The sequence below is a fragment of the Myotis daubentonii genome, chromosome 11, assembly GCF_963259705.1.
Source record: "Myotis daubentonii chromosome 11, mMyoDau2.1, whole genome shotgun sequence".
Taxonomy (NCBI): domain Eukaryota; kingdom Metazoa; phylum Chordata; class Mammalia; order Chiroptera; family Vespertilionidae; genus Myotis; species Myotis daubentonii.
In genome coordinates, this window is record NC_081850.1 from 72,575,334 (window position 1) to 72,589,883 (window position 14,550).

The 14,550-nt window shown below is 45.9% G+C and overlaps 1 protein-coding gene across 13 annotated transcripts in view; it reads right to left on the reverse strand.

Moving 5' to 3' along the window:
- Positions 1 to 13,059, reverse strand: part of ZNF618 (zinc finger protein 618) — a 152,271-nt gene extending 139,212 nt beyond the window's left edge. For 3 of the 13 annotated variants that reach the window (XM_059657900.1, XM_059657899.1, XM_059657898.1), the window contains exon 1: positions 12,856 to 13,059. In XM_059657900.1, the coding sequence (XP_059513883.1) occupies positions 12,856 to 12,888 (33 nt within the window). In that variant the 5' untranslated portion in view covers positions 12,889 to 13,059. The remainder of the gene's footprint in view (positions 1 to 12,855) is intronic. The other 10 variants (XM_059657897.1, XM_059657896.1, XM_059657894.1 and 7 more) reach the window with 4 other exon arrangements.
- Positions 13,060 to 14,550: the final 1,491 nt, after the last annotated feature.

A 14,550-nucleotide genomic window follows, 5' to 3' on the forward strand; every position in this document is an offset into this window, starting at 1 on the left:
TCTCCAGGGTGATTGCATTAAATGAGACAATAGATGTTAAATGCTTAGCCCAGAGCCTGGCATATAATAAGCACTCACAAATGGCTAGTAACTAGAGTTGAAGGCAGAAAAATTCTATTTTGCAAAAATCAAGTGAAATAAATAAGAATTCTAAACTTGAGTCTTTTGACAGAAAGCATTTCTGATTAAAAAACAAAAATCTGTCAGGCCATCGTGGCTCAGTGGTTGGGCATTGACCTATGAACCAGGAGGTCATGGTTCGATTCCCAGTTAGGGCACATGCCCAGGTTGCCCGCCCAATCTCCAGTGCAGGAAGCAGCCAATCAGTGATTTTTTCTCATCACTGATATTTTTATCTCTCTCTCTACCGTTCCCTTCCTCTCTAAAATCAATAAATAATATTAAAGAAAAGAAGGAAAGAAAGTTTATAAGGCTGAATTTCCAACACACAGTTCAAAAGCATTAAGAACAGGAGAAATGGGCTGTAAAGTTAGAGACGTGGGTTCAAGTCAGCTTTACTCCTCCCCTGGGCTGCTCGCCCTGCTCCAGTCTCGGTGCTAGGTTGAAGGTCAGGGCTGCTCCATGGCATGCCCACCCGACCAGCTCTGTCCGCTATGGCAGGATGCCCTCTGGGTCTCCCAGAAGCCTTGCCCCCCAAATCTATACAGAGAACACACGTGACTTTGCCCCCCAAATCTATATAGAGAACACACGTGACTTCACAAGAGAATAGCTTCCAGGTCCCCAGGACCCAAAACGCACAGCCCCTAATGTGGCCTGGGTCTCTATGCCCTGCACTGTACTCGTTTTCAAAAAAAAAACAACAAACATTTAAAACCGAAAGACTTTTAAAAAAAAGACTTTGGAATTTTTTGGCAAGCAGAGAAGTTGTTGGGGGTAATCTTTTAGATTTATTTTTGCCTGCGTTGTTAGATTTACTTGCTTCCTTCCTAAGTGTTTAATTAATGTTTAGGGGAATGTCTAAGCAAAGTGGAAAACAGCTTCATTTTCCCCCTAAATTACTAATCTCAATCTCTCTCTCTCTCCCACCCTCCACCCTCTCTCTCCTTTCCCTCTTCCCCTCTGTCTCTTTCTGTGTGTCTCACTCTCATAAATTCCCACCACCCCTTCATTTTAACCACCTACTTAGGCTGATGCCTAAACCACTACATCATCCTTCCTTCTCAGTCCCAAACTGAGTCTTACAGTCTGTCCAGGTACCTGATGGAGCCGCTGTATGTATGTTTCTGAGCAAGTCACTACCCCTCTCTGAGGGGAGCAGGTTAGCTTAGATCAGCATTGTCCTATCATATACATACATATATATATAAATAAAAGCCTAAGCAACCAGCCGACCGGCTGAGCAGCCGACCGGCCAGTAGCTATGACACACACTGACCACCAGGGGGCAGATGCTCAATGCAGGAGTGGAAACCACAGCCATGGAAACATGGAACAGACTGATGGATCTCAGAGGGAAGGGGGAGGGGAGAGGGCGGGAAGAGATTAATTTATATGCATACTAGAGGCCCGGTGCCGGTGGGGTCCCTCAGCCTGGTCTGCGGGGATTGGGCCGAAACCAGCTCAGTGCACATATTCGTGCACCAGTGGGGTCCCTCGGCCTGGCCTGTGGGAATCAGGCCAAAACCAGCCCTTCGACGCCCCCGAGAGGTCCCAGATTTCGAGAGGGCGCTGGCCAGGCTGAGGGACCCCACCGGTGCACAAATCCATGCATGGGGCCTCTAGTAGAAATATAATACAACCACATAGGAAATTTCAAATATTCTAGCAGCCCCACTGTTTAAGGAAAACTAAGGTTAAATAGTGAAATTAATTTTAATAATGTATCTTATTTAAACCCAATATATAAAATGTTATTTCAACCTGTAATCGATATTTTTAAAAGTATTACTGAGATTTGATCTTTTACAGTCTTTTTATCCTACTAAGTCTATAAAAAATGGTGTGGATTTGACACTTACAGCATACCCCAATTCAGGCTAGCCACAGGTCAACTGCCCAATTGCCACATGTGGCTAGTGGTTACCAACGCATACCGGCTGGCACAAGTTTAGGTCATCCCTACTTACCTTTTTAGCTCTAGACTTCTCTGATCCAGAAAGAAGACTAGAGACACACACACACACACACACACACACACACACAAAACAAATTCCACCTCAAGCCAGTAGCACCCCAGGGAAGTTTTTCTTCCCTGAGGTTTCATTTCAGGCCAGTTTCAGTTTTATTTCACATCAGTTTCACTTTCTGCTTTTCCAGCATACAGTATAAGAAACACCCTTCAATTTTTATAGTTATGTTTCCCAGTTGATAAAATTACAAAAAAAAAAAAAAAAAAAAGATTTTTTTCCCCAGCATCCAAAAATGTCTCCATCGAGTCTCCCTGGGTATTCCAAGTGCCCTGGCTATGTCCACTTGGCTAGCAAAACACTGAGCCCAAAATGAAACAAAACACACATTCTCTGCAAAATTTCAGCCTATGAAAATTCCCATCCGTCATTCCCTACAGTAGTGTTGGGACTGGTGGAACTTGTCTGGGGGAGGCTCAAAGCTGAGGGGCAGAAACGGCTCAGCCCTCAGGCATGCTGTCTTGGACAATAACACAGCCAGTAAGCTGGCCAAACAGCTACTGACTTTGAATGTTACCAGCAGGCCAGGGGCTTGCCGGGGGACACTGGGGCCTCAGGGACACTAAGGCCTCCTTTGCTTTGCAGGCATCATTTCCACCCATGCAAAAGATATCCAATTTCTTTCTCCCTGGGCGCCACCCCCATCTCCCACCCCATCCCACCCCCAGGACCAGGGCTGGCCCCTGGGAGGCAAAGATCCCATCCCTGACACAAAGCTCGCTTCACTAGAAAGCAGGCTTCCCGTGTTCACGGCAGACAGGGGAGCCGCGCACCACCTGACTCCATTTAGTCTCCTTAGCCTATATGTGAAGCCGCCTTCTGCTTTGTCAGCCAAAATATTTATATCATTTTCCTGTCAACTCAATACCATCCTCACCTCAGCCTCCCTCCTTTCCGTTTTAAGAGAAGAAAGGAGTTGTCGCCAACATGCTTCTCCAGTCCTCCCTGTTTATGAAGCACTTCTGAGTCCGCTGTGGGATGCCTGCAGGAGGCCTGTGAGGGGTGCATGAGTGGACTGTTGGCCCACTGAACAGATAAACAGGGGCTGTGTGAGTGGGCCCAGACCCAGGGCCTCCCGGGACCAGGCAGGGCACAGACATGAATGAAATGGGAGGGGGCAGGAGCTGATCTAACAGGACAGCATATACCTTGTCAAAGGTTTAAAAATTCCAAACTTTTTAACCCTTACACTGGCAAATAAAATAAAATACAAGAGAAGGGACCAGTTCACCTTGGGAGCACCCATCTGGGACTCCGGGTTTAATCAACGTGCCTAGCAGGGCACTAATAGTTAGTGCTAGTTACAAAAACTAACACGTGTTAAAAAACACACCAGGGCCCAGCCAGTGTGGCTCAGTTGGTTGGAGTGTCGCCCTGTACACGGAAAGATCTCAGGTTCCACTCCCCAGACAGGGCACATACCCAGGTCACGGGTTCAAGCCCCTGTGGAGTGCCTACAGGAGGCAACCAATAGATGGATCTCTCTCTCTCTCTCTCTCTCTCTCTCTCTCTCTCTCTCTTTCCCTTCCCCTTCCTCTTCCTAAAATCGATAAAAACATACCCTTGGTTAAGGATTCTTTAAAAAGCAATTTAAAAAATAAAGCGTACCTATGTAGGGCTTTGGTTTAAAAAGTATTTTCAAATATGTTATTTCATTTCATTCTTGTGCAGGATTATTCCATCCCATTTCCCAGATGTAGAAATTAAGAATCGGAGACTGAGAAACCCATCTGTGGTCTTACAGCAAACCCATCTGTGTGTAAACAGCAAACTTGTGGCAAATCCAGGTCGCCATCCGGGAACCCCAGGGCCTGCCTTGCCCCTCTGCCATGGCACCTGAATGACAAGAGTGAGCCAGGGATACCTCCCCATCCAGTGGCCTCGCCACCAGAATCTCCCCTTGGAAACCTGATCACTCCAGGAGCAGGCAGAAGCAGGTCACCCAGCCCTGCTTTGATGACAACCCCGAGGGTATCTAATTATAACAGTCAAGAGCCTCTATTTCTCAAGACCAAATTAACTTTAATTCCTTTTGACGGATGTATGTGCAAACAGTAGGAAAAGCACTGGTTGAGGAGCTAAGAAATCTGAGGCTTGACGTTCCACCTCTGCCTATTCACTGAGATTTTGGACAAGTCACTCCACCTCACTTCCGTGTGTGTGCGTGTGCGTGTGCGTGTGTGTGTAGATAAAAAATGACAAATTGGCTTTATGTCCCATGGTAAACCACACTGACGGGTTGCATCATACTAAGGAGGTATCTGAGGCCACAGGCCAGACTCAATGGAAGAGGCCTATGCTCGATTAGCAATGCCTGCCGCAGGCTTGGAAGTGGGGAGCGGTGGCATGAATGTTACTTACTGACCATTCCTGGATTAGATGATGTACAAATAGCATACTGTAAGTGAACAGCACCTTACCCTTCAGAAAGCTTCTTTCTCACATCCCTCACAACTTTTTATAAGAATCCTGCACCATACCCATCACCACCACCACCATCACCACCACCATCATCATCATCACCATCACCATCACCATCATCGTTATCCCCACTTTACACACAAGGAGAGCAAGGTGCAGGGAAATGAAGGACTCTGGCAAAGATCACAACATTATAACTGGTGGAGCAGAGAGGGAAGCCACGCCCTGCCCCTGGAACTTCAGTCTGTTCATTCCACCCTTGGAAATGTCAGCCTGGTGTGCCGCCACGGGCAGGCCAGCTCACGCATGCGGCGGTCCAGAAGGGCCATTGCTTTCAAGGCATCACCACTCCCCGCCCATGGCTACTTACACCTTTAAGAGAGGCAAAGTTATGAAAGGAAAGGGGTGCCAGCTCAGAGTTCCAGAAGCGTCTTCGCAGGGTGAAGTCCTGCCTCGCCGTACAATGGAAAAGCCAAGCCCAGAGATAAGTGAGGTTAAAAAAAAGTTAAAGTGCTTAACTGGAAATCCCTAATGTCACAGTGCACCCCACCAGGGACAAGACCCTGAATTCCAAGGTGCTGGAGATGGTTAGATACACCATTGACTTTGTAAGCATTTTGCGAGAATACAAAAAAATAAAATAAAGTAACAAGAGGGAGAAACAGTGTGCTCACAGAAGACTTGAATTGTAACACACATCCCAATTTCAGAAATGGGAAAACATGGGAATATGGCCCTACCTCAAACCTGGGTCCTGTGCTCCCATGCTAAGCTGATCCATACATAAAGTGTTAAAAAATAGCAGTGGTTTATAAAACTTACTGGAAAATGATTAAGCAAATAAACAGACTGTTCTCAGTTTTCTCCCATAAATTTTCCTGAATCTTTGGCATCTGCAAACCAGAAACCAACCAAACATGGGGTCTGGTTGAACATCAAATTACACAACTACTTTACATTTAAGAGACCATGTATCCGGGGGTTCTGCAAGCAGCCCCCTGATGTCCAGTTCCTGGGCCTGTGGCCAAGAAGACCAGCTCCTAGAGCAAACACCCCGTACTGTTGAGATTCTCAAGGCTTCCCCCTTTCCACATCCTTAGAAATTGAGTCCCATTCATCACACCTGCAAATCGGCCATCCGGATGATGAGCCTAGAAGGCCCCCAAGCCATTTTAAAGAAATAGTTTACACAACAGAGTGAAGGGGGTGAGAACTTCTAAAAAAATTCCCCAAGACATGTCAAGTCAAAGCAGCATTATTCCCACCCAACAAGCCTCCTCTACTTTCTCATTCCAAGGGGCCTATGGCTTCAGAGCCAGCTCTAAGGAAAGAAGCTATGGCTCCTTAATCAAACACTGATTTTGACCAAATGGCCAAACCCAAAGTGGTCCCCTACTCTTCACTGGACTCAAATCCTACTGATCTGAGCTGTTTCCAAAAATCAAATTAAGTCATCAAATAGTTATTGAGCTGCTGCTCTGTGCCAGGCCCTAAAATGAATAACCTATGATCTCCGCCCTCAAGGAACTCACGAGCTGGCCGGAGAAACAGAAATGTAACCAACCAATGCTCATCTGTGGGTCCAGAGCACGTGGGAAGTACCTCGGAGTGGGGAGACATGAACTCTGCCTGGGGAGGCCCGAGAGGGCTCCAGAGAAGAGCACGTGCAGGTGGTCTCGAGGGGGTCTGGTTTCTCATGGAGCGGAGATGAACGAGGGGAAGGGCGCTAGAGACAGGAGGCTCCGTGTGAGCAGAAGCTCAAAGTACACAGTTCACCCAGATTAAGATTTATGGCTTTTAAACACTGAGCCACGGGCTTGGAAACAGATCCAGATCTATTCGGAGGAGCTAGAGCCTCCCTAGAATTAAAGCATTGAGAACACCTTTGACGAGAAAGATGTAGAAGGCCCAGGAGATATCTCATCTTGTTCTGTCTTAAAACCACCACCAAAAAGTGGACCTTTTCAACTCTTACCTACCTTCGCCCCTGGAAGATAAGCCAGCATGTTTTATTTTGGGGACTCGTTATTGGGACTCAAATGGAGATCCACTGGCCACTGGATTAAGAGATACCTAACAAGTGCTGACCACCTTCCAAGGACCAGTTTCAAAGGATTAGCTGGGTGTTTCCGTAAGCGCTGCTCCATTTAACTGTAAAACAACCATTCAAGGTCAAGATTATCCCCGCCCCCCCCTTTCTTCCAGTGCAGAAGCTGTGGTTCCCAAACCAGAAGTGACTTTCCCAAAGCAATGCCAAGCTAACCGTGCCATGAGGCTGGATTTCAAACGCTAGTCTGGCCGGCCTCAAATCCAGCTTTCCATCTCACCAACTGGATGAATGTCAGAAAATATCTGAGCTTCTGACCTAAGGGCTATCCTGGGGCAATTTCCTGGTGGTTCCGCATTCAGTTCAGAAATGAATTTCACCGACAGATCATCTTTGCTCCACCTCCCCCCTCCCCTCGAACCCCAACGCCGGCCTTACTCACCTGCTCTCTTCTTATATCTTCATCCTTTCGATCCATACTTTATTTAAAACCCACCTCCCACAACTGTCTCCTGCACTTTTCAACTTCAATGGCACACATGCTGGAGTTTCTAGCCATCATTTGTCATTTAGAAGCACAGCATTCTGGCGTAACCCTGGCAGAAGGCTGCTTTGGGACAAATTAAAGGGAGGTGTGAACCACCTAAGCCAAAAAGAGAGGGGTGGGCAAACTTTTTGACTCGAGGGCCACAATGGGTTCTTAAACTGGACCAGAGGGCCGGAACAAAAGCATGGATGGAGTGTTTGTGTGAACTAATATAAATTCAAAGTAAACATCATTACATAAAAGGGTACGGTCTTTTTTTTTTTTTTTTTTAGTTTTATTCATTTCAAACTGGCCGGATCCAGCCTGTGGGCCGTAGTTTGCCCACGGCTAGCCTAAATGGATGGAATCGGCACCACTATCAGCTGCTATGCCCCTGAGCAGATAGGGCTCAGGAGGGAAGTCCCATCAACAAAACCAAGAGTTTTAAAAGATGCGTCACTAACTTTCTGAGGCCACCAATAGCAACTGAATGGAACACTGGTCTGACCGTGTGCAGTCCAATACAGAAGCCACTAGCCACACGTGGCAGCTGAGCACATGAAATGGGGCTAATTAAGAAAAGACTTAGCACGCCCCAAAGAAAGAATGTAAAACGCTGCCTGAATAATTGTATGTTACTGGCCTACTGAAATAGTGTTGTGGATATATTTGGGTTAAATAAACTATATTATTAAAATTAATTTCATCTGTTTCTTTTTCTCTTTTTAAAGGATTACTAGAAAATGTAAAATTACACACTGGCTCACTTTTGTGGCTCGAATCACGTTTCTACTGGACAGCACTGGTCTGACACATTTAAAAGATGAGGGGGCTGCCACAGCAATTCTGGAGTGTTTATGAAGTTCATACCCACAACAATACACACACACACACACACACACACACACACACACACACACAGAGTCTGATTAAAATTTAAATACGACACAACCATGAACCCTCACTCCAGAACAATTCCTCTGCAATCTGAAGTAAAAGTGAGGAATAGAAGTCATTGTGACGGCTCTCCCTCCCACCAAGGGAGGGATTCCAAATGACTCAAAACCTCCTTTCCAGCAAGAAAACCTGGCCAAGACGCGGCCTTCACTCTACACCTGTCCTTCAGGCCTCATCCAAGGCCAGCAAACTGCGGCGCGAGCCTGAGCGCCAGGCAGCCGAGCCTGCTTCACAGGTGGCCCGCAAGGCAGCCTCAACCAGGGACACACCTGTGGCACAGGACACCCACCCCACAGGGTTCACGTAAAACTCAGCCAGGATAACATGAGAAAATACAGTATGAGCAGGAAAGTGTAACTGCGGCGCATCATGGGGGATCATAGTCCAGCACCTTCCAAACTCTGTTTCACCATGACTCACAGTAGCAACTCCATTTCTTATCATGCAACATACATCAGCAAACATAAATAAAACAAACGTCTCATGAGACAACACTTGCCTTCGGTACTGTGCTATGCCTCTGCTATTTTTTAATGCTGATTGTGACCCACTAAACTGACTTTACAATCCACGAATGGGTCGTGGCACAGCCTAGGCTGGGTATGGTAACTAAGGTGCACTCCCCACTCCGTGATAGACACTGCACCCCTCTCTCCAGAATATGGACGTGAGCTCAGAATCCTTCTCAACACAAGGATTCAGGCAACCACAGCCAATCACCTGGAGGCAGAATTTGAAATGAAACTTATTTATTATTGTTGTTCGGATCCTAAGCTCTCACTTGACAGATGCAAAAACTGAGGTCCGGAAGGAAAAAGTGACTTGTCCAAGGACATACAGCAAGACTGTGGGAAAGCTAGAACGCCCGCGAACCCACAAATCTACTTCACTTTGCATTGGCAGGTAGGAGACACAACGGACACAAACCATTCCAAGAACGTGGAAAAATTCAAATTTCATCGTGACCATGAAAAGTCAATTATATCGCCAGCAGAGCACAGCAAGGAAGTTCTTATCTCCCCACCAAGGAGAAGACTTGAGGGTTCTGAAGTCCGGGGAAGCAGCATGCCAAGAGCTGAGTCAAAGGTGGGGGGGAAATTGTATCTGACAATGGAGGAGTTTTTAAACTCTGTTTCTCAAGTGAAACAAACCACTGGCTGTTTATTTTCTAGGACCAGGGAAGAGGTCAGCCTTCCACTGACCAGCCATCTCTGTTGCTTTCCTTCAGCAAATGCAAGAGGCCTTGTTCAAGTTCACCACTGTGCAGGGCTAAAGTATAAGCAAACCCTGTTCCCTTGCTTGGTCCAAAGTCAAGCTATAAAGCAGGCCCTTGAAATTTCAAACCTTATTAGAAAAAAAAAAAAAAAACCCTCCTTAGGCTGAAAAGCAAAACATTAAGTAATAAGAGTCTCCACTGTGAAAGAGAGTATAAATGATCTTTCACCAAAATAACGCAGCCCATCATCAAATTACCACCCCTCAAGTCCAATTTGCCAGATTTTTTGCCCAATATTATAAGAGAGTGTGGTAAGCAGACATGGGCTAATGAAAATCAGCTCGTATGTCCATTTCTGGTCACACTTCCATCTAAAATAGGAGGTGAGAAAGGCAAGGCCCAGGTCAGATCTCAATCCTGAGAGACGCCAATAGAAACAAAAGAAAACTGGCCCCGCCTCCAACAGTACCATCATGCACCTCGATTTCCTCTACAACAAACATGATCAGAATAAACAATTTTTTTTTTTAAGAGAAAAACAGGTCTACAAAACAGAAATGATTTTCCATTTCCAGCCAGGAGTTCCCTTTACAATGTAGACAACACAACAAAATTTCAGCAGAATGGAAGGAAGGAATCTGAGTTGTGTGTCAGGAGAGCCAGGACACACAAAGGGACATGCTGCAATTATTTTTATTCCTTGCACCAGAAATAACCTGTTATCTACAACCCTGACTTTTTTTCTGATGCCTGGTAGGGATGCCCACCTACCCCCTTCCCTGCCCAGGGCACAGCTCTCCTCTATCTCTGGCTAAACCCAGGTCTACTGTCTCATGAGGCCATCAGAACCCTTAGAAATTGTAAATTCTTTGACCGTCCTAGACATCGGCCTAAATAATTCAACAGGAAAAAAAAAAAATTTAATTATGCTACTTAAAAAAAAAAAAAAGCTCATTCCAAATATGTCAGAATGTGGCCAATCAGCCCTAAAGGATTTTGTTACTAAAAAAATAAAATTTCCCAAATGCAATGGCCATGATGGGAAATGTCAAACCTCTACCACTGTCAAATATATTTCACAGAATTTGAATCCCCTTAGAAATCTGAATTTCTACAAAACAGGGTTGGGAATCCATGGACCGGGGCTACCATTTCTTCCAAGATCAGCTGGTGGCTGGTGAAAGGGGCACAGAGATTCCTCTGTGTGACCCACCATCAGTCGTGCCCTCCCACCCCCCGCCCCCAAGATCCCACCCTGCAAATGCTGACAGTATTCCCCCCTTTGGGACAGAAAAATTAGAACATTTTGTTTTTGTTTTTGGTTCAAAATCCCCAGCAACTTCAATCAGATAGTAATTCATTACAAATAACCCTTCAACTTTGGGTGGGGACCTTATTTTCATCTGTTAAATTTTTATTCGGTCAATATTTGTCTTCTAAAAAAAATTTATTTTTTTTTTGTTTCACTTTCATTTGATTCATTTTAAAATCAAAAAAAATATCAAATGCTGTTAGCACATATGCTTTCATCAAGTAGCTTTGGGTTTGGCTTTTGTTTGTATTTTGATTTTTTTTTTCCTTCAAAAATTAAATTAAAATTTGATACTAGAATCAGCTGAATTGGTGCTTTACCCCATTTTTTCAGCAAAGTAAGTATTTCACTAGAGAAGTGGATGAGAATCAGAATTTTCATCTCCTCTGTCCTTCCCTTTTTATCTTTCCTTCTTGTTAAGTCAGTAAAATTTGTGCTTTAAAAATAAAAATCACAAACACCCCAAAATGATGAAAGGTTAATGGATTTCTCTTCCCCTTTGAAAAATAATCAAATTTGTGAAAAAAAAATACCGAATGTTAATAAACTACCAAGCCCACATCACAATCAAAGAGGCCTCAGATCAACCTGGATTTTTTTTTAAATAATAAATTTTTCAAATTGGAAGAGTGAGCAAGCACAGAGAAGGGAAAATTTTCTTCCTCCAAGAATTCCTCAACCCTTGTCTTTATCCACTGATTCAATTGCATGCCATGAAAAATGAGCTTCTATGAATCCACTGTTAGTTTTTTCATAATAATGTTAATTATGCATATCTTATTTTAATGGCGGTCTCTCCTACAAATCTGTGGGCTACTCAATTTGTATAATGTAATGAATTTACATTTTTTCCACTGAATATTGCTCAAAAAAGGTTTCTGACATTTTTTGAATAAAACAACAAAAAAGAAATGCCTAGACCTTTCAGAAAACAAAATCAGAAAACAATCTTAATTATTTCATCAAAACAAAACAGAATAACACAAACCCAACCAACGCAGGGAAAAAAAGAGAGGATTTCACTCTAACTTTTCCAGTTTCTGTTTTTCTTTAGAACCTTGGGATTTAAATGCAGTAAAATGTAAATGCAAAATTGAAAAAAAAAAAAAAAAAAACACCTACAATTTCTGGGTGTGTCCAAAGCCAACATTTTAGGGTCTGTTTTCTCTTTTAAATCCTTCCTTCTTGGAAATAGAACTTAAATATTGCCAAATTGTGAAATTAGTCTTTTTTGCCCACGGAACTAAACAAGTTCCAAATTACAATGAAGTACAATTTCTAATTGCTTCATAAAGCCAATTTCTCCCAGTTTTCTCCAAACTCAACAATTTCCCTCTTTTCCTCATTCCAATTAGTTTTTTGCTCAAACTAAAATGAGTTGGGCAGCCAAACTGACTGGTTTTAGGAGGCTTTTTGCTTTCATCCCTTCAAAAACTGAATTCATTCAAATTCCAGCTTAATTTTCATTTACATATTATCTGGATTTGGCTTCAGAAATAAAAATTGCCTTCATGCTGCTGAAAAAAATCAAAGAGAAAATTTTCACCCCAAAAACAAAAAAGAAGAATCCCTTTCCCCTCCACTGATTTATGGTGCAAACTTTTGAAAAAATAAGAAATAAAAATTATTTCTTTTCAATTTTAATTTCTTTTTTATTTACAGAATAGTATCCTCTAGGTGGCGTCGTTTTAATGGGAAAAAACTACCGTTTGAAGAAAAATTAGAAAAAAAAAAATGAGAAGGGGAAATATGGCCTAAAAAAAAAAAAAAGATTGTTGCAAAGATGGGGGGCCAGGGGAGGAAAGACCTCCCGGGGTTCACCAGGCGCCGGGCGCGCGGAGAGGGTCAGGGGGAAATTGCAAATTTGGAGGGGAGGGGGAAGAGCTGGCAGGGGTTGCATTTTTGCAAAATGTGAATTGTCCAAACTGAAATGGCTGCTCTGTTCTCTCACCGCTTTGTTTTCTGGGCTCCGGTCCGAGCCCGGGGCCGGAGAGGGCGCCGGGTGGGGGTCCGGAGAGACCCCACCGTGTCTCCCACCCTCCTCGCACCCCGCGGCGCCCGGGGGGGGGCGATCCAGACCCCGACCCTCCCGTGGGCGCCCACAAAAAGCCCGCAAACGTGCCCAGGCACTTGGCATTTGGCACATCTGGCAATGAAGTGGCGCAGCGCCCCGGGCCGCGGCCCCCCGGGTCCCCCGCGCCGAGCTCGCCCCCGGCCCCCTCGTACCTGCGGAGCCGCCGCGCCGCCCGGCTGGTTCATGGGTCCGTGCGGGAGGAGGCGGCCCCGGCGCGTCCTGCTCCTCCCGGGCCGGGCTGCTGGTGCGCGCACAATGCCGCCGCCGCCGCCGCCGCTCCCTCCTCCGCCCGCCCCGCTCAGGCCGGGGGGGCGGGGGCGCTGGGGGCGCGCGGGGGGGGGCGCCCGGCCCTCGCCCCCACCTCCAGCCCGCACCGGCCGCCGCCGCCGCCGAGCCGCCCCTCGCGGGGCCGCCGCCGCCCCCGCCGCCCTGCCCGCCCCCCCGGCCTCGCCGCGCGGCCCGCGAGCTCCGGGCCTCGGCCTCGGCCTCCGCGCCGCCGGCCTCCGCGCCGCACACAAAGCCGGCCGGGCCCCGGGCGCGCCGCTCCCGCCCGCCCGCCAGCCCCGGGGCCGCGGCGCCCCCGCCCCCCAAACTTTCCCGCGCCGCGCCCAGCCCTCCCCGCGCCCCCGCGCCCGCCCCCGGCGCCCTCCTGCCCGCCCCCCGCGCTCCAGCCCCTCCGAAAGGTCATGTTCACGTTGGGAAAAAAGTTTGGGGAGCTGCCTCCCCGCGGAACACAAGGGGTTAATGGGAACTCTTCTTTGGCTCCCCCTTCACCCCCCAAAAAATCAGATGGATTTTTTTAAAATAAAGTTTGAAGAGCTGGCCTTAGGGAAGGCTCGGTGGAGATGTCCCCGTGGCCGCCCTCCAGACATTCCCGTGTCATGTGGAAGTTTGACGAGATGGCCCCATGGCTGTCAAGAGCAGTCAAGGGAATTGTCCTAGCCCCCCACTCAGGCTGATTTTTAAAATAAATATTTGAGGAGCTGCTTTATAATTATGTGAAATGTGGGGTGAACAGAGTCTGTCTATTTACCCTAGTCAAAAAAAAAAATGTTTAAAGAACGTTTATTTTAATAAGTTTAAAGAGATGGCCCTATGTAAGACAAGAGGGTTAATAAAGGTTGGGGGGGGGGGGGGTTAGCTCCCTCCCATAGCCCCCGATCAGGTTCATTTTCAAAAGAAAAACTTGAGGAACTGTTTCTATGTGAAACAAATGGTGAACAAGAATATTTCTATCCAACATCCTAAATAATCACTTTTTTTCTTTTTCTTTTTTTTTTTTCTTTGAGGAACTGCCTTCTTGTGATTTGGGAAATTTTAAAGGGGATTTTTTTTCCTGTTCTCCTCCTCACCTGTCCCCAAAATCAATTCTTTAAAAAATTAAGTGTGAAGGGCCTGCTCCCTAAAGAGACAGAGGGATTACTGTGTCCATCTTACATCTTCCACAATTGATTGATTTTTAGAATAAAAATTTAAAGAACTGCTTATAGATGAGATGAGGGAAATCTTTCTTTCCCCTTCCCCGAGAGAAAACTATAAGGTTACTTTTTAAAAATAAAACCATTAGAAATTAAGGATAAACAGGTATCTTTGCACTGACCCCCACTTTAAAAAAAAATCACAAAAAAAAATGTTAAGAGCTGGATCGATATGAAACAAAAAGGATTACAGAATTTTTTTCTGTGCACTCCTCAGAAAAGTTAATATTTTTTAAATGCCAGGAAACTGCCTGCTGGCGTGGCTAAGTGGTTGAGCATCAACCTATGAACCCAGATAGATGACGGGTTTGATTCCCCGTCAGGGCACATGCCCAGGTTGCAGGCTCGATCCCCAGTAGGGGGCGTGCA